Source organism: Pagrus major, chromosome 17 (assembly GCF_040436345.1).
Source record: "Pagrus major chromosome 17, Pma_NU_1.0".
Classification (NCBI taxonomy): Eukaryota; Metazoa; Chordata; class Actinopteri; order Spariformes; family Sparidae; genus Pagrus; species Pagrus major.
Genome location: NC_133231.1, coordinates 24959084 through 24979861, shown reverse-complemented (window position 1 = coordinate 24979861; position 20778 = coordinate 24959084). Strand labels below are relative to the sequence as shown.

Genomic DNA, 20778 nt, shown 5'->3' with positions numbered 1-20778 from the left:
GTCATTAGTTAATTGAATGGTTTGTTGATTAAATTAACCAACAATTATCCATTAATAATGGTTTATCAAGCAAATAAGAAGGTTCCAGTACATCAACTGTAAAGATTAGCTGCATTTGTTTTACAGAAAAGTAACATTATGTGTTTTATAACTATCAACTATTGTGTTTCCTTCTTTTCATTAAAGGTGCTTTTTGTAGGAAAAGTCTAGTTTTGAGTCTCATTCCCAACTCGTCAAAAACAAACGCACTGGGATGACGGCCGGCCCGACCTACAATCCCAATGTGTCAGTAGTCAACTGTTCTTACAAAAAGCACCTTTAACTGCTCTGATTTTCTGATTTCTATTAAAAAATCTGAAGCGTTGACAATCACATGAAAGGTGTAATAATTGAGCACAAATTTATTTCTACACATACATATACAAATACTGCATGAGCCATGTTCACAATCTTATACACTCAGATGCTGAAAAACATTCACAGATGATTGTTCATGCCTGCTGATATTTCTTTCTTGACAAGTAAATTCAAAGCTTGCTCAAATTCCCAGATTTCCTGTTACAACACAACCAGAGCCATTTCAAGAAGTATTCTTAAAGGGGCACTGTGTAGTTCTGGAGAAGGATTTTAATATGTACAATATTAATGAGGTAATAATACAAACTCAGAAATATTATTTTTTTTCCATAACTGAACAAACATGCTGTTCTCAGAGGACAATAAGGTCCCCAGAACACTGTTTGAAGCTAGAGTGGTGGCAGGGTCCGCCACAAAGTAAAACAGTATGAAACTGTGTTGTCCTTTAAGGTCAGTTTGTTTACTCAGTTTATTCACTCATGAAAATGAAGAGGGTTTGTTTATTTCGTTTTTTTAGGCATAAAAATTCTGTCAATGAAGATCTTTCTCTTTTCATTGATGTCTTCTTCCCCAAAACTACATAGTGCAGCTTTAATACAGCTTCAAACTGCCAGTCTGAAAGTCCGATTCATCCGTGACAGACACAAGTGCCTACTGTAGCTTAATCTCAGTTTAGTCTTCAGCTCAGAGGTATCTTCCACACGACACGTCGATAAACTCCTACTCTCTTACTTGCTATCAAACTTGATATCATCATATTTGACTATCTTCCCGTCACGAGTCACCACCTCCTTCTGCTCCCATCTTTCAACCTCCCCGTTTTTCTCCTCAAAGCGCCGCACCACCACCCTCCCTGTGGTGGGCAGGTTGCAGGGCAGATCCTTGGCAGCGTCTTGGTACAACCTCATTTTCATGAAGTCTTTTGTGAGGTCGGCTCCGCCTGCCGGGACCAGAGCCTGGTTTTTGTTTTTGTCCTCTGTCCTCTGAGGGGAGGGGGAGGGGTGCAGCGCGCCTTGCGGACGCGCAGCTTTGATGTCTGGTCTGGGTGAGCGCTCCCATATCAGGGGCGACGGAGACCTGTTGAGTGGTGCTGGGTCTCTGTTGAAGGGTGAAGGGGCCCTGTTCATTGGTGATGGGTCTCTGTTAAATGGTGCTGGAGCCCTATTCATTGGCGATAGATCCCTGTTAAACGGCGATGCAGCCCTGTTCATTGGTGACGGGTCTCTGTTAAACGGCGATGGAGCCCTGTTCATTGGCGATAGGTCTCTGTTCATTGGAGACGCACCCCTGTTCACTGGTGACGGAGACCGGTTTCTGACGTTAATTTGAGGTGGAGGTGGCTTAAGGTGCTCTTTTTGTACAGCTGTATTAGTGACGATGCCCGCCCCTCCGGCCCTTCGTATCTCACTCATGACTCCGCCCACGGAGGCCCTCAGCGATGGGTCGGTCTCCACCATCCTACACACAGCGTGGCAGTACGGCTGATCCTTCAGGGTCTCCTTGATCTTGGTGGGACACACGCTGGGCGTGTACAGCCGAATCCGGGCACAGAGCTCAGCGATGATCTTACCCATGGCCCACACGTCTGAGCGCTGGTCCCGCTGGCTGCCCCTCTGCAGCACCTCGGGGGCGGAGTAGGCCTCGTTCCCCATGTCCATGGCAGAGTTGAGACCATGTCGGTAGAACTTGGCCAGGCCCAGGTCGATGATGACCGCTCTGTTTGTGTTGTGCTCCACCTGCAAGGCAAATGTTGTTGAGTCGGTTTGAAATATTGTCTTACAAAATCACATGTCACAGAGGTTTATTCAGTAATAACAGCTGTAAAAATTGTCCATTATATATTATATGTTTTAGAAATTCTGACTAATGCACTGACGGCCAGGCCTCCACTCACCATGATGTTTTCAGGCTTGAGGTCTTGATGGACAATATCTTTGGAGTGGAGGTGAAGCAGCCCTTCACACATCCCGATGATAATATTGCCTTTATTAGCTGGAGTCAACTGTGGAGACATCAAGTTTTCAAGTTTCAAATCAAGTTTAGCTGGACCTGCATAACATTCAAACTAACTTTCTCATGTTGAGCTGCACGCCTTTTTCCTTCAGGCCAGAATTGAACCGCTCGGCTTAAGTTAAAGTGTAACGTGAAATCAGAGAGGCATGTACGCACATGCAAGGACTGACATTTGCAGAGTACAGTCACAGGAAATAAGACATTCTTTAGATCATTGTCATTAACCTCAATATAAACACTCCTTTAGATCTGTTCAGTCATACAATTCAAGCAAATGAGATGATCTGATGATGAATCTGATGTTCAGTCGATACAGTAAGGAGATTTATCTGGGTTTATGTCCTTAGCCAAAGCGCACTTCATGAACATGACATGGTGACCTGCCTTGTCATCCTGGCAGAACTCATGCTGTCATAATGTTCCTGGCTTTAGGCAGTTTCATACCAAGCTCATTTCGTTTTACATTTTTTTAATCCTAGGTACTACCCTCCTTAGTTTCACCTTGAACCATGTAACTCTTCTGTCGCCACTATAACTTTACCTGTATTTTAGACTTTGATGATTTGAAGATGGTGGTCTCCAAGTCCTCTCCAAAGATAAACTCTAGAGGAATAACCCATTTTTGGTCTTTGAGCGTTATGTTGCCCAGGAGCTTAACTATGTTGGGATGATTCGCCTTGCTGCACATCAGTGGTGATGAGTCATGTGGAGAAAGAGAAATTGCCAAATCAGCACAAGATAAAATCAAACAAAATCAGTAGTTTTTTTTGCTTGTAAGATTTTAAACCATCTGGATGTTTTGACTACCGAAACAGATTACAGCCCACAACTGACAGTGTTAATGCTTTGTACATACGAGGAACCAAATAGGTTTCCCTCGTACTAACAATGAAACAAGTAAAGGGAATAAGAGGGTAAAACTGAACTAGAACTAGAACTAAACTACATTAATGCATCTCCTGATTGATTGAAACCTTTATTTAAACAGGGAAGGCGATTGACAGTCAGCTCTTTTTTTGCAATAATGACTCATAACAGCACCTATAAAATATAATAAATACTATTATGTATGCTACAATAATAATGTAAGCTATACTCATAATAATATTAATTATAATACATACATACTTAGTATTTAAACGTACGTACCACTTAATCTTAATCTTAATGTGCTGTGATGGATTTCTAAGCATCTTCCTTCCAAGAAATGGAATAGGTTTCTTAGTACTTCTGCTTCTTGTTTTATAGTGGTTGGATCGGAGTTTATGATAAGCAATGTGTATCTTGATTGCGGTATGTGTATGCTGCTTCCTTGAAATGGTTGGTTTTCCTGCACTGAGGGAAAGAAAAAAAAAATCCCCCCCACCATCTAACAAAAAATGATGATTACACGTCTGTTCTGGAAACTTAGGTGTTTTACCTTTAAAGCATTTTAAGAAACCAGCTTCTGGCTAGTTCTTCTGTCATACTTACTTGTACACTTCACACTCTCTCTCCAGGTCCTTCCTGTTGATGAGTTGGTGGGGGACCCTCTTTATAGCAGCCCAGGTATCATTGTACTTCTCTCTGTACACCTTCCCAAAACAGCCCTGCGCGAGTGTGCCGGTGGAGTACGCCATCCAGACCTTGTAGTGATGACTGGAAGATAAGGGTGAGGTCATTTTATTAATATTTTTTGAAGCTCAGATCAAATTGTGTCGTCAGGGGGGTAGACTAAACAGCAGAAAACCTTACTTCATGGTATAAATACCAGTTTGGTGAAGTCTTTGTGTTGGTTGGATGTTTAACACTGTCAGGAATCTTGATGCATTTTTTGATGCTGTGGTTTGTGTTGCTTTCATGAGCGAGGTTCCTGTCTGTCACTGCAGGTGTCCTATTTGCTGTAAATGTTGTGATTTCTGGGACTTTCCTTCTGTGTCATGTTGCATAACACTGTAGAGTCTGTGACGAATGCAAAAGCAATCCTGACAGGTGCCGCTGTTACCATCAAGGTTTTCAAGGAAACCAAACAGGTGACTCATATTCAGCTAAATTATTATTAGCAGTCGGTCATAACCTCTTACAGCTGAATGGTGGGAAGTAAACATTTATATTTACAGAAGCACTCAAGTACAGTTTAGATGTACTTTACTTTCCATCTTACACTTCAAACACTTAACTACATTTTAGGGAGGTAATATTGTCATTTTTACACTATTTGAGAGCTAATTTCTTTGAAGAGGTTTAAATGTGTGATATGTAAAAAATGGCCACTGGAAGCTGGGAGCACCGAGAAGTGTTGTTGTAAACACTGTTAGCATAGGAGCTTTGGATCAGGACCGGCTAGGGCTAGCTGGTTAGCATTCGAAACATGTGCCGCAACAAAATATATATACGTTATGACGCCAAAACTTTTATTCCTTCGAATTCTGTTCGTAATTCCTTTAGATAAGTTTGAAATGTTTTCAAACAAAATTCTTATGTATTGCACTTTAAATCAAATACATTAGCAGCTGATAAATATACATTGTTACTTCTGCCAAGGAGGTTGTGTTTTCCCCCGAGTCTGTCTGTTTGTCAGCAGCATTACACAAAAACTACAGAACGGATTTCCATGAAACTTGGATGGAGGATGGGTCGCAGCCCAGAACAGACCTCATTAACTTTTGGTGTGTATATGGATAAAGGAACGGATCCAGGATTTTGTTTTTATTTTCACTTTCTTTAACAATGAGAGAGTTTCAACATTTTTGGGTAATTTCTCGGGGAATAATGCACAGATTGTGATGAAGAAAACCAGGCTGTGTGTATCCCAGTCGGATTTATCACAGGTGACAGTATAAGGTCATGAGAAGGAAGGGTGGCCCTCGCTTGCCACTCGAAGACTGACAATTTTTTTATTTACAAAGCCATCCTTAATAAGCTTCAATCTTACTAATTATCACTTAAATAAATAAATAAATAAATAAATAAATAACAGTTTGACATTATGTCTGTGTATTGTTTTGCATCCATCCATCCATCCATCCATCCATCCATCCATCCATCCATCCATCCATCCATCCATCCATCCATCTCCCATGCACAATAGTGCTTCTCAAATAGAGCTTCTCTGATAAAACAACATGTGAAATTTGTCGTCACACCTTCTTCTTTTTAATATGATTGTTAATAAAATAATGTAATTCGTATTCTGGTGTCCACTGGAAGATTGATTTTTTTTGGTCCACTGTAGTTATAACTGGAATGGCAATCAGTAGAGTGCATACCTCTGCCAAGTTCAAACAGTCCAATTAAATTCAATCAAGTCTAATCCAATATCAAACTCGATTGCCCTTTTAAACCACCCATTACTGCTTTACCATAATTTGAGTAAGTACGTTTTGTAATCCTGCTGACAAACCAAGAAACAAATGAAGGGACATGAATGAAAACACAACTTCCTTGGCAGAGATAATAAAATAAATAAACTGCAAGCTTCAGGGGAACACCAACCAGCTGCTAAACCACAGAGCTACTGTGTTAGATAGTCATGTGTCACTGAAGTTTTTTTTTTTTTCTTTTCAAAATGAAAGAACCTGCCAACAATCTGTCGGAGCTGAAGAGCTGCAGGTTCAAATGAGAAGAAATAAGCATTCTCGGGTAGGGCGTGTCACCTGTGTTGAGTAAGACTGGGGATAACACAGGAAAAAAGTGCCCCGGCCTCATAGTCTGACTAAGATATCATTGTTTCACTTGACTGGAATCAGTATTTGGATCTGAACAAATCGGAGCTACAGTGTGGGCGGGTGAACCAGGATATCCTGAATCCTGAAGTTACCAACAAAAAAAACCTGCCGTGGATCAACAACACAAGCAAGCTGCTCATCTCAGCGACCGTATGAATCAACCATAACTGAGCCTGTTGTGTAAATAACAGCTCCCATGCCCTGATCTAAACAGCCACGTTTATCATTTTTAAGAATTTTGACGGCAGAGTGACTTCCAGTCAGCATTCTGCAGCACGTTTCACACAGGCTGAGCTGCGTGTTGTATAACAGGAAGATAAAAAAGCTGACAAACTGGTCAGTCCACAAGAGAGAGAGAGAGAAAAAGAAAAATTCTCTTTGCATTAGCTGGAACATGGAGGTGGCAGCTTAGAATGTAAGCACACATAAACACAGTCATGTTTAAGGTACAGGCCAACGGGTTGAGAATTAATAGTCATCGCATCAGAGAGACTGCAGTCAGTCAGCTTACAGCAATTAATATTAACAAAAGACCGACTGAGGGTTTTAGGAAAACAGCATAATAACCAGAGAACACATGAACGGCTCATCAGTGAATACATTCTGTTCAATAAAGACATTTTCGCCATAATATCCTCCTCATAATGTGTTATAATCTAGTTGATCAAGAGTCAAGACAATGGGCTGAAAACAGGAATAAGTAAAAAAGTTATTAATCATTTTATTTCTATCCTATCCTACAACATTTCTAAAAGTGGTTAAAATAAAATTTGTCACGTTTTTGCACAGAAATCTTGTCAGGCGCCTACCTTTGTGCTGTAGAGGAAGAGTAGCTCCGTCAGGTCTGAACACGAGTTAACATAGTTGACTGTCTTTATACCTGTTCCACGCCTTCTTGTATCTGGTCCATGGCCCTGAGCAAAGCAGGAATGCCTGAGTGCCTGAAAGGTCAGGAATGAGAAACGCACCATAAAACTAATGGACTGTAGAAACTATGAGAACAGAAAGACGTGTGACTGTGTGGATGACGCCGCACTGACACAGCTAAGAAGAGGGGGACAGGGTTTTCCCACTTTGATGTCCATGTGGAAAATACAGGAACAGCAGCTGTGATACAATCTAATATAGGAGTCCAAATACAGTTTTGTCAGTGGTTAGTTCAACTGTTTTTTATACTATATTACATATTTATTTGTCCCTAAACCTAACAGAACTTTAGATGTAAGGGCCCAGACACTGCAAACAGACATTAAAGAAGTGGTGGCGACAAAGGCCGACTGTTGCGCCGCATGTGTCTTGGTCAAAAAGCTGCGCTTGAACACACCACGAAGACTACAGCTAATGGCTAACTAGCTCTTGCGTTCTGTGACTGTGTGAGGGAAAGTACCTCTCCACACCACCAGGTAGTGCTCGTCTGTATTCCGCTTGCAAAAAGAGAAACTGGAGACTCAGGCCTGCGGAAATACAAACCGTTTTCTGACTCTCGCCAATATAACCACTTCTAATTGAGAACATGTCTGATTGAAAAGTTGCAAATGGCACTGTCGAAGAGGCGGGGGTGAAAAATAAGGAGGAACTGCACTTAATGGGTGAAATCGTGGATATTACAGCCACCAACCCAACCCCTGGGCCTCAACACCAGTCCAGGCAGACTTTAGTCAGGGCCACTAGCTGCGTGGCTAACTGAGCTAACTAGCTAGCAGCTACAGTTAGCAGCAATCAGCGGTTACTCTGGTGATATGCTGGCCAAGATTTATTTAGAGGATGAACAGTGTTGTAAAAGTACCTTAAAGTTAATATTATGTTACTTTTTTACCTTAAAATAACAGCTTAAAAATCATGTTGATGGTACAGTGTCTTGTAACAGGGTGAACTGTGTCTCTATCACTTGTTTCAGTTAGCACCAGCATTACGTCTGACGAATTGTTACAGACCTGGAATTTGTATTTACGACAGTGGTGTTGCACTCAGAAGCTGTGGGGGGCTCCAAATTCTACATAATGTTGCTTTAAAGCCAAACTTGAGTAAAGTAAAAATATCATGTTATCATTATTAAAATTAATTCGGTAAAATTGAAAGTCACCCATATGAAAAGTACTTGAGTAAAAATATCCGATACGAAATGTACTTAAGTATCAGAAGTAATTTTCTATCAATAAATACACTTACATTTGTATCAAAAGTACAATTAGAAGTAAATTACACATATACAGTTGCAAGAAAAAGTATGTGAACCCTTTGGAATTACCTGGATTTCTGCATAAATTGGTCATAAAATGTGTTCTGATCTTCATCTAAGTCACAACAATAGACAAACACAGTCTGCTTAAACTAATACCACACAAACAATTATATGTTTTCATGTTTTTATTGAACACAACATGTAAACATTCACAGTGCAGGGTGGAAAAAGTATGTGAACCCCTAGGCTAATGACTTCTCCAAGAGCTAATTGGAGTCAGGAGTCAGCCGACCTGGAGTACAATCAATGAGACGAGATTGGAGGTGTTGGTTAAAGCTGCCCTGCCCTATAAAAAACACACACCAGTTTTGAGTTTGCTATTCTAAAGACTTACACAAATCTCTAGCACATGCTAACATCTCTGTTTGACGAATCTACAATATGTAAAACAGTAAACAATGGACTTCATGTGAGGACACCACGGAGGAAGCCACTGCTGTCCAAAAAAACATTGCTGCACGTTTGAAGTTTGCAAAAGGGCACCAGGATTTTCCACAGCACTACTGGCAAAACATCCTGTGGACAGATGAAACCAAAGTTGAGTTGTTTGGAAGGAACACGCAACACTCTGTGTGGAAAAAAAAAGGCAAAGCACACCAACATCAAAACCTCATCCCAACTGTGAAGTATGGTGGAGGGGGCATCATGGTTTGGGGCTGCTTTGCTGCCTCAGGGCCTGGACAGATTGCTGTCATCAATGGAAAAATGAATTCCCAAGTTTATCAAGACATTTTGCAGGAAAACTTAAGGCCATCTGTCCACCATCTGTCCACCATCTGTCCACCATCTGTCCACCATCTGAAGCTCAACAGAAGATGGGTGAATGGTCCAAAATTCCTTCTGACTGTTGTGCAAGTCTGATCTGCAACTCCAGGAAACGTTTGGTTGATGTTATTGCTGCCAAAGGAGGGTCAACCAGTTATTAAATCCAAGGGTTCACATACTTTTTCCACCCTGCACTGTGAATGTTTACATGTTGTGTTCAATAAAAACATGAAAACATATAATTGTTTGTGTGGTATTAGTTTAAGCAGACTGTGTTTGTCTATTGTTGTGACTTAGATGAAGATCAGAACACATTTTATGACCAATTTATGCAGAAATCCAGGTAATTCCAAAGGGTTCACATACTTTTTCTTGCAACTGTATTTACATGCATGTTTATACTGTACGCTAAGGGTTGACCGATTATCGGATCCAATATTCAGCATTTTTCCGATTATTGATTTTTTAAAATTTTCTGATTGCTGGTTAAAAAATGTATTAAAAAATGTGCTACTTTTGCTCTGGTGCAGCAAAGTAACATGTAACTTGTAACTAAGATTAATTAATAGAAGAATTAATTTGATTGTATGTTTCAGCACTGAGGTCATAGTAATGGTCAGTGTTGTAAAAAGTCATACTTGAATCAAAGTAGAGAATTACTTTGCTATAAATGAAATTCATCCATACGAATAGTACTTGAGTAAAAGTCTTAAATTAATTGATATTAAATGTATTTGCATTCGAAAGTAATTTTCTGGCAATAGATGTACACTGCTCAAAATCAGTTAGGGATATTGGGATATGAAGCGCATGGATATGCAATAAAAGTCAAATTAAATGTGTCGCCTTATTTTTGGGGACCAAAAATATTCGGAAAATACATAAAATAAAAATTCTGATATGTCACAGAATAAATAATCAAGTGAAACTAATATCCCAATATCCCTAACTAATTTTCAGGGGTGTACTTATGTATAAAAAGTACAAGTAAAAGTAAATTACACATGCATGTGTATTTATGTTTATAGGTTGGCCAAGTATCGGATACGATATTGAGCATTCTTTTCATTTTTCCGATGATCAGAATCAGTGTGTTTTTAAATTAGATAGCTTGATTAAATGAATTATTTTAAACATGTACGTTGGCTCTGATGCATCATGTATTCTGCAAAGTATCTAGTAACTAAAGTTATCAAATAAATGTACAGTTAAAGTACAATATTTGCCTCCAAAATGTAGTTGAGTGGAAGTATAAAGTAGCAGAAAATAGAAATACTCAAGTAAAGTAAAAGTACCTCAAAGTTTAAGCGCAGCACTTGAGTAAATGTACTTATTTACATTCCACCACTGAGTATGAATTACATTATTGCGATGCTGACAAAAAAACCCAACAATATTAGGACTGTTGACTGAGGCCTGTAACTTTCCAACAAGCAGACATTTCCTTTCCTTTGGGTGACATTTTACAACCGGTTCCACTGAAGCAAGCTGTTCGTAGCATTACTCACCAACTGTGACTGCAACTGTGTGGCTGGCGAGCTCCATCGTCTGTCTTCTTTTGTTTCCAGATATGACGGTTCACCGAGGGGCAGATTTACCGCATAAACAAGCTTCCGGCTTTCACTGCACTTGAACAACATCTCTGATAGTAAAACCTGTCCTGAATCCTGAAACTGAAATGGACAATTCTTTCAAAAGTTGACGAGTTTGAGGTTAGTCATACTACAGGTTGACTCACTGGGACACGTTCCCAAAATAAAAGGTGTTAAGATCATGAAATCTTTTTTCACTATACCGAAGTAAAGGTTAAAGAAACAAATATAACACAGTGGTTCCAGCATGCTTAATCTACTGTCTATGTCACAGTACTGTATATTGGCCTGACCACCAGGTGGAGTAATACTCATGTCTATTATAGTTCATGGGCAGGACTGCTTCAAGCTGTGTGTCATTTCCTCGTCCATTTGCGTCGAGGTAAGTCCTCACAAACAACTTTTCTTCCGTGCTGTTGCTCAGTTGGATAAAATGACCCACCCAACGGATCTTCCGTCTCATCCTCGGACAGAAAGTAAGTTTGTTCATGTAAATTTTATCATTTGATTACTGTAGGCGGACAGTAGGAAAGCTTTTTACTGTCACTGCTGCAAGTTTCATTCATTCTCAATCTACAAACTGACTTTGAATACGTTTCAGTCCGTGCCCTCTGAGGACTTCACTCGTGTGGCTTTTGATCAAATCGCACATTTTATTAGTTTCAGTGAGCAAAAAAATCTTTTTTTTCATATTTTTGAAGCTTAAATCGTCCCAGTAAAAAACTAACAGTGAAAGCAGCTGCATGAGCTATCGCAGTTACATGGATTCCCAAAGACTGCTGCAAACATTTCCGGCACTTTCAATGATTATTATCGTGGTTGATTGCCAGGGTTAAGGGTAAGGGTAAGGATCAACATTAGAGTGTAGACTTTTCATCTGAGGAGGAGATTTGTTTAAAAAATAAGTAAACATTAGGTAAAGACTGAAAAACGTCGTTAATGGTTTTACTGCGTTTTTTTTTTTACCCTTGAAGGTTGCAAGGGCCTCCACACCCAGGAGAGCGGGTAAGTTTCTGTCTCTTTTATTGTCCTTTAAAAACATATTAACTTAAATGAGGTCAATCTGAATGTCATGTAATGCATTGTTCAACCAGTCATTTTGGTGATAGCTGCTCATTGTATTTGATTCCTTAATTGTGGGTAAAATACAGATTTTTAGTAGTATCAGCAACTTTCTTGCTTCTACTTCCTTTTTTTTAAAGGAAGCGTTGTTTTTTTCATCTTACAGTGATGCTGGCCTCTCGTCCAACATGGAGCACAGATTCAGTGATAATTACACCGGACGTGCTACGGATGTAGCAGATAAAGGCAGCAATGTGAAACCAATTCCTAAGGGGGAACAAAACATCTTTGACTACACTGAGGGAAGAGGAAAGGTCTGGTCCCACCCATCAGTGTTTGGGCATGTGGTTGCAAAGATTGAGTCACACCGTGTAACGGCGGAGGAGAAATTTTTCAAATCATCCACTGCAGCTGCGCTACAAGAGATCTCTCCACCACAAGCCCGACCAAAACAAAACAACCCAGAGGAGGAAACTGACAAGGTTATTCCCGAAATAACTGCCTTGCCAAAGGAGCAGCTAAATGATGAGGTAGTAGGAGAGGACAGATGCACCACGGACACCATGATTGACAGCCGGGGAAAACCAGAAAAAACAAAAGTTCTGCCACAGTTTCCCGGAGAAAGGAGAAAAAGCAACCGTTACCGGAAGAGACCTGCGGGGAAGAACCGGAAAAGTAAGTACGTTTAGATTTATGTAAACGATTTTGCACTCGAAAGGGTTAATTAATGTATTGAATCATAACAACAGTAAAAACGTGTTTCAGCCATTAATTCATCAGTGCAGTACAAAATGGCCACTTTTGGGCTCTTACATTCACATCTTAGCAAACCTAGAAATGTAGAAAAAAGAGCCCAAAGGCGGCCTTTCTGTGCTGCCCTGATGAACGCCTTAATGGCTGAAATACATAGGCATGTTTTTACTGTCGTTATGATTTAATAGCCAAGAAAAATATAAGGCTTTTTAATTCATTACCCTTCTGAGGGCCTCAGACTTTTTCAACAATTCTGACCAAACAAGACCCCTAAACTTAAGCGCACCAGAAGGACATCATTTTCCACATCGAGCAGCACTCCTTGCACCCTGTTTTTGATTAATTTAAATCTATATCGATCTTAAATTATTGCAAACACATATGAGCATAATCATACATTTGTTGTTACAAATTTAAATCATAAATCACATGGAATAATATATACATTTATGCATCATTATTCACATTTTTTATACACTCAGTGGCTACTTTATTACGTACACCTTGTACAATCTATTGTAATTCAGTTCAGCAGAGTATTGCTGCCATAAATGTTACCTATACGGCAATATATGATTATTTCACTGACATTCTTGAATATATATGGAGATACAGGTTTATAACATTAGTAAAATACCCATAGTAAAGTTTTTATATGATGTACATATATGAAAAATGTCTATATGGTTATTTTTTTATATGGTACTATATGCTGCAGCCATACATGTTAATATATGTATGTAATTTATATGTGCAATTCATTTATTTATGGATATTAGTTTCTAACATATATGAAATACCCATAGTAACATTTGTATACGTAAATATACTAAAAGAATTGATATGATATTTTTTCATATGTCAATCATATTTTACGCACATATATCAATCGCATTTATATACATAATATGTTTTATGTATATATAGTTATATATGTGACTTATATGCCAAAATAGTTAATATACATATATACTTGTACCATACCGATACACAGTATGTTAATATATGAAACTATTCCAATTTCTAATATGTTTCATATACGCTCTGTACATATACTTCATATATGGGAATTCCACAATATACATATATTACATTTGCACATGTGCTCCCTTTTACGAAGTTAATAATGTTAAGTTACTGGTATCAATGTTTAGGCTAAACATTATATGTTTATTACTGAGGTGAAGTTCTGCTGCGATGTGTTTCAATTTTTTTTGTCCTCTCTGTTTCTGTACTGTATCACTCCACTTCATTTTGGAGGGATGCTGTACTTATTACTCCGCTACATTTATTTGCTAAATTTAGTTACTATTTTGCAGATTACATGATGCATCAGAGCCAAAGTGGCGCATTTTAAATTAATGTATTTTATCGGCAATCAGATTTTGAAAAAATGCAGATTCTGATCATCAGAAAAAAGCTGAATATTTGAGCCGATAACCTACAGCATACAGTGTTAATAAATGTACATGTATGTATAATATATTTTAATATCTACTTTACTTCTACTTTTGATACTTAAGTACGTTTATTGCCGGAAAATTACTTTCGATACTTAACTACATTTAATATCAGATACTTTCACTTTTACCAAAATAACATTTTCACACAACATCTTTACTTTTACATGAGTATGACTTCTGGGTACTTTTTACAACACTGACTATGACTAACTATGTTCTCAGTGCTAAAAGATATAATTGCATTATTACACGTCTATACAATATTACAGGCATTGTAAGTGTAGTTCTGGATTGGATTGCCAGGGTGTATAAAATGAAGTTATCGTGGTTAGTGCTGTAAATCAGTTATGATATGAAGTAATTAATGGAGAATACATTTTTTATTGCTTGATTATAATTATTTTGTTTTTTGGTCCGTGTCTCCAGTGAATCTTTTGTGTTGGATGGCAGTTTCATTCATATTTGCTCCTGTCGCTGTGGGCTTGCCTGGTACGTGGAACACATTTTAATGTCACACAACTATGTGCAGTGCATCCCTATATTAATTCATTTATTTAGGATTTGCTAAAATGTCTTATGGTTTGCTCTGAACACTGTTTTGACCTATAATGCACAGTATTTTTTACGCTACTTGATATTGACCATATTTTTTTTCTGCCATAGGGGCTCAACGTGCGGCAGGCCAAAAGAGTAAGTTATGAGATTTTGAAGGGCTGAGCATTATATTGATATTATATCTTTATCATGACATGAAACAATATATCATCTTAGATTTTGGATATCGTTACACTGTGTTGTCTTTTCCTGGTTTTAAAGGCAGCATTACAGTAAAGTGATGTAATTTTCTGAACCTACCAGACTGTTCTACTTGGTCCTTTTATCCATTACTGATGATTATTTACCAAAAATGTCATTGTGTTGTTATTTTGTCAAAGTACCAATAGTCATCCCTACACTATTGCCACAATATGGATAGTGAGGTATTTGAGGAAAAAAAATTCTGAAGTGCTTTTGAGGAGATTTAAAAATATCAATGTATCGTTCTATTGCCTAAAAATATCGCAGTATTATTTTAAACAATTTTACACATTACAGTGTGTTTACAGGCCTTGAGGAGTACTACTGCATATATGAAAAAGTAGTATAAAGCCTTTAGTGGCTCCAGAGGAGGCTGCATGTAATCTGATAAATTCCCTCCAGTGATGTCACTTATTGGCTAAACTGCATTGTGGGTAATGCAGGCACCAGGCTTTGAAAAGCAGTCCAGTGGTCTAGCATTGAACTATAATACTGTTGGATTAATTTTGGACACTTAATAAAAATTCATCAACATTGATAAAGCAGAACCCGGGACATCGCTTGTTTATTTCACACATTCTTTTTCCTTTTCACAACCTGGTGCCTACATTACACACAATGCAATTTGTTTCTTGTTTCACTTGTAAACACACTTTAATGTGTAAAATTGGGGGATTCACCCTTCAACGTCATATCACCCAGCCCTGACAATTTGTAAACAAGTTGATTGAATCAAGCTGCACTTGTTTTGTTATTTCAAACCATATGACAGCAAGTTTTTTAAGCACCATTGCTCTGAAATTTAACTTTAAACACATTTACATCTGTTACTTATAAGTGTTTTTTTCTCTGTTTCAACATCAGCTAAGTGTCATATCTGCATGGACAAGGCCAGATGCCCAAAGTTGTGGACCATATACGACTCGGACAACACTTTATTGTACGAAGGAGATTTCAATCAGACATTTCCTGGATGCTGTGGAGTCTCTCCACCTGCTCCGAAGAGTTGTGTCGTGTGCAATGACCAAAACAACATCACCTTCATCTGCTCAGAGGACGTTGGACGACTGGAGGTTGAAGATAGTGATGGAGGAACTATTGATGCCGTCTCTCCAGACTGTACGTATTACATGGATGTATTTAATCAATCTCTGCTGTTTTTGTTCATTTTCTGGACAGAAGATATTTAGGGTAAAACTGAGCTAAATTTAATTGAAAAGAGTTTTCAGACGTTGGAGCAACATTTAACTGATGTTTTAAGTGCATTTAAATGACAGTGGTTCATTGCGAACCGACTCTTAACTACACAATGAAAACTAGTCAATGGATGATGCTGAAAGAGCAGGTATCAGGGTTTCCCCCAGGAAATTGTTTAGCTGAGGTGGTAAGCCACCCATCCGGCGTTGAATTATGTCTTGTGACCCATGCAGTTAGCAGTTGCCGCCTTAAAATAGATGCCAACTTTCCTGTGAAACGGTACCTCTGCTATGTTCCCACACTACGGCTTATTTCACACCAGTGTTTTATCTTGACGTTAGCAGAGGCAGTCTTTGATCATCTTTAAGTGGCCTTACCTGCCAGATTCTGCTCTCTGTTTACTAATGCAGCCTAAAACAGCTGTATTGCAATGAATCCTAAAATCTTGAAGGTTATTATGTTTTACAGACGTTGCAATGCGGCTGTGTGGTCTTTTGGGAAAATGTAGTTTGTGGTGTGTTTGAGTTTAATTGTGTTATACTGATAGATGTCTCTATTATTTTGTCCCCCGTATTTATATGAATGAGTGTAGCCGAAATGAGAGAAACACCTGTGTCGATGCAACACTGTCTACTGCACCAAAAACCACATCCTCTAAAATTACCGTACACTTGAATCAGAGCCTCGTGTTTATGCGCGACTTTGCCATTTTTTTCCCAACAAGTATAATCAAACATCATCGTTTCTTGAGTTTTACCAAACATACCTATACCAGTCATCCATGCAAAACATTTAGCTTTATATTTACATCACCAAACTCACTTCCCTGTTTGTGGTTGTGAAGTGCAGAAGTGACACAGGCATCAGTTTATAAATACATTTCAACATCCTGCAAAATCCTGGAGGGACTGACTCTTAATGTTTACAGTCTTATACTGTACATACACATATAACTGCAACCTTTTGTCTGTCATCATTAAACTATCATAAAATGTCAGTGTTTTTAATTATATAAAACAGTTATCAGTGCATTAAAAGTTCCTGATGCAATTTTAATGTATTTCTTCTTCTTCAGGTGTGCAGAAGCATTTCTGTGGACGTGGACACTATGGATTGTTTGCTGGCTTTGGTATGTATCTAACACAAGCAATGAATGTAAACTTGATAGACTAAGCCAGATGTTTTCCCCTTGTCCAGACATGACAGACATGTGTTTCCAAACTGTAGGACTACTTCTGCTTGTTGTGGTGGCGCTGGGGATCTTTGTTACTGTAAGTGTGACTCAACATGTTCATTGATCACACAATGATTGTGAAATATAAAAAACAATCTCTGCATGAGTCACTGAAGTCACAAAATACCTGTCTACAAGACTATAAGAGTATTTTGGACATGGCACGTCAAATTTCACTGTTTAAATCTGTGTTTTATTATTTTCCTTTCAGTGCTGCCGGAGAAACAGGTAAGTTCAGTCTGGTTTAATGGATTACAATTTCATAAAAAGAAGATACAAATCATAAATACTTATCTGAGCAGGATTTATACGTTTCACTCTAACTTGAATTTAAGTTGACGTTAAATATTCATTTTAAAGGTGCTACATGTAAGAATTGGCCACCTGTCAAATTAACGTAATTTATAAATGCTGTACATACATTCAAGCTGGGGTTCACCACTAGCATATGAAACAGGGAACTTCACAATCCCTCCCATAGGTCTCTCCTTCTTTCAACAAACGGCTGACTTAGGAAACATAGGAACACTGTCGGTAACATTACACAAGCGCTGTTCACTAACGGAAGAAATGTTGCGTGCTCAGTATCAAACTTCATCTCCTTAATCACCGAGATCTGTCTTCAGCGGTCGAAAGCAACGCCGATGTTAACTCTTGTTTTGCCTCTATTTCCATCACTTTTCTATGAAACTGAATGTGGTTTCTTGGCAGAGGCATGTGGTTAGAATAGGCCTGCTTCACAGCGCTATTTGTTCGTGCTGTCATGTGAGCAGACTGGTCACGAACAACCCCTGAGGTACAAAGTGGTATAACAAGACAGGACAGGACAGGCCAGGCCAGGGCTAGCTGGTTAGCGTGCTAACTTCAGTAGATATCTCTGCAACACAATACATAGACGTCTTTGACATAACGTCAGAATAGTTATTTCTGCTCATTCTGTTGATAACTTGAAGTAATTTCTGAATGTTTTAAGGTAAAGTTTTTACATGTAACTCCATTACACACATAGCTCACACATAGTGGTATGTGAATAATTTTAACTCAACAGATTCACACTAGACACTCAGATCATGTCATCTTTTGTTCTTTAAATAGGACTGAACATAGTCAAGAGTGAGGAGCACTGCATGGTGGAGAAGAGGACAGCTGTGTGTAGAGGCCTTTCACTCACCACGCCATTTTATTTCCATCTAATGATCTCTAGCTTTAGCTGCCATATAGATGCCATATTGAATATAACTGTTTTATTGTGCACTCTTTGGGAGAACTGCTGCCAGACAAGGCAAATCCTCACAACTGAGGAGCTGAAACCATAGAAAGATTTTCTCCTTGTATTTACTTGAAAATGACTTAACTGAGTGATTACCAAAGTAACTGCAGATTATATCTTATCTATTATATTATATCTATATCTATCTATTAACTAATTGAACAATTCAGCTTTTAGCTCTATAGCTCATGATAATGATGAAAATACTTTTTGAATGTTTAATGAGCTTTGTGCAAAAATGGCTGAATGAATCATGTGTATCTGCTGTCTAAATAAAAATGTTTTTAAACAGCATTTGGTTCTGTCATTTTTTATAACACAGACACTGGACCAGGCCGGGGTGTTTTCAGTTAATAATCAGTTGTGGAAGAAGTACGCTTATCTTTAACTTAAAGGATAACGCCACCAATTTTACACATTAAAGTGTGTTTACAAGTCTAGGGAAATTTGGTGGCATTGTGGGTAATGTGGGCACCAGGTTTTGAAACGCAGTCCACTGGTCTAGCATTGCACTTCTTTAACACTTATGGACTCATTATGGACAGTTTAAAAAACAAATTACCAACATTATATACAGCAGAACGAAAATTCTTCTTCCTTTCCAAAACCTGGCGCCTACGTTACCCATGATTCAACTTAACCAATGAGAGAAATCACTAGAGGTAATTTATCAGATTACATGCAGCTTCCTCTGGAGCCACAAAAGGCTTTATACTACTTGTTTCACAAATGTAGTCATTCTCCCAAAGACCCAAGATCTGTAAACACACTTTAATGTGTTACCCTTTAAGGTCATAGGCACCACGTTTTTGGAAAGGAAGAAGAATGCATGGAATAATAATAAAATTTTAAAAAACACTACACCACTCTATAGCTAATGTCGCTAACGCTAGCCGTAACACCCTTGACACTCACCAAAGTTGCTAGCAAACCATAGCTAACGTTTTTAACTAGGTAATGTTAATGTTGCTAATGCTAGCTACCTAACAATTGTAAGTTATTAGATATTAAATATTGTCTACAATGTAGTTATAGTGTAGTACGAGGCACATATCGCTACATCTCTATTTCCAGTAGTACTTATATTTCTAGCTATAGCTATGTAATATCTATATACAGAGTTGTTAAATATAGATATTGTTACCAGTGTTGTAACAATAAATTTCTTTTAGTGGTAACAGGGTAATATAACGCATTACTAATAATATTTCAGTAATATACTACTACAGTTATGTCACGTAAGGCGTTACAATCTGCGTTACCGACTGAAGTGAAGAATTTATTGTTGTTTTTTTTAAGAATCCATCCACACCAACATGACCATATTAATACAGGCTGTGTGTGTTTAATATAGATGAGCCTATAAGTTCTTTGTTCAGTCTATATGTGACTTAAATTACCTGTATTTCACAGGCCTAATGATGAAGCCTGATCCTCAATGCCCACTTTAATTTACATTCTTGAATCACATATGCCCATGCATTCATTGTTCTGTGGACTTAAATTAAAAGGCATGGAAAAAGAGATTTTAAATAATTACAATTAAAAAATTTTATTCCTATCTCATAATATATCAGACTTTGATCCTTTGTCTGTCTGCTCATCCCTGTATCAAGTCCATTCCTTTATTTGAAAAACCCTAGTCTATTTATTGTTCTATACAGGTTATTTGGGCATTTTTTTGAAACAAGTAATGTATTACTCTACGCAGACAGTAAAAACTCATTACTCTAAAATGAAGGTAACTAGTAATATGTAATATATTGCATTTTTAAAAGTAACTTTCCCAACACTGATTGTTACATAGACCTTATGTCAGGCTAACTGATTTCTGAACTACAAACTACACCAATCACTAGTATTAATACAGTTATTGAGAAATATATAGTTTGATATTTCTGTAACAACTGTAACATACCCAATGTACTACTCAGGGATCAATAAAGTAACCTATTTCTGATTCTGAAAATGGAAATATACACGTACAAATACCTCAAAGTTGTACTTACGTACAGTACTTGGGTTGTTGTTGGCACCACTTTGCATTACTGCTGGGCCACAGTTAGTGGTAGGATTGCAAAATATCCCGAGGGAAATGGTCTACTTGGTTACACACACACACACACACACACACACACACACACACACACACACACACACACACACACACACTGAACAACAAGTTAAACAAACACCTAGTTGATAGCGTTATCAGGCAGTGCCTGGACCGTACCAACTAGCAGGTGGGTAAACCATACTGTCTTGGTCAAATTTCTATCTTAGTGATCAAAAAAACTGCCAAAAACTGTTTTCCTATTTCATCAA

General features: G+C 38.2%; 2 protein-coding genes across 5 annotated transcripts; one reads left to right on the top strand and one right to left on the bottom strand.

Moving 5' to 3' along the window:
• Positions 1-377: 377 nt before the first annotated feature.
• On the bottom strand, positions 378-20493 carry LOC141011401 (sperm motility kinase 2A). 4 transcript variants are annotated; one of them, XM_073484550.1, is made up of 7 exons: positions 20463-20485; positions 10593-10757; positions 6887-7018; positions 3844-4008; positions 2912-3050; positions 2252-2359; positions 378-2093 (listed from the first exon to the last, which is right to left on the bottom strand). In XM_073484550.1, exons 4-7 carry the CDS (start codon positions 3987-3989, stop codon positions 1086-1088), a joined length of 1401 nt encoding a protein of 466 aa, XP_073340651.1. In that variant the 5' UTR covers positions 3990-4008; positions 6887-7018; positions 10593-10757; positions 20463-20485; the 3' UTR covers positions 378-1085. The 4 variants fall into 4 exon arrangements, with proteins under 4 accessions (XP_073340651.1, XP_073340652.1, XP_073340650.1 ...); XM_073484551.1 differs by lacking the exon at positions 10593-10757 and having other exon boundaries at positions 20463-20493; XM_073484549.1 differs by lacking the exon at positions 20463-20485 and having other exon boundaries at positions 10593-10959.
• On the top strand, positions 11071-18744 carry LOC141011402 (uncharacterized). The gene is made up of 10 exons (XM_073484552.1): positions 11071-11152; positions 11651-11681; positions 11905-12413; positions 14381-14443; positions 14618-14644; positions 15617-15871; positions 17025-17078; positions 17177-17220; positions 17395-17411; positions 18279-18744. Exons 1-10 carry the CDS (start codon positions 11110-11112, stop codon positions 18298-18300), a joined length of 1065 nt encoding a protein of 354 aa, XP_073340653.1. The 5' UTR covers positions 11071-11109; the 3' UTR covers positions 18301-18744.
• Positions 20494-20778: the final 285 nt, after the last annotated feature.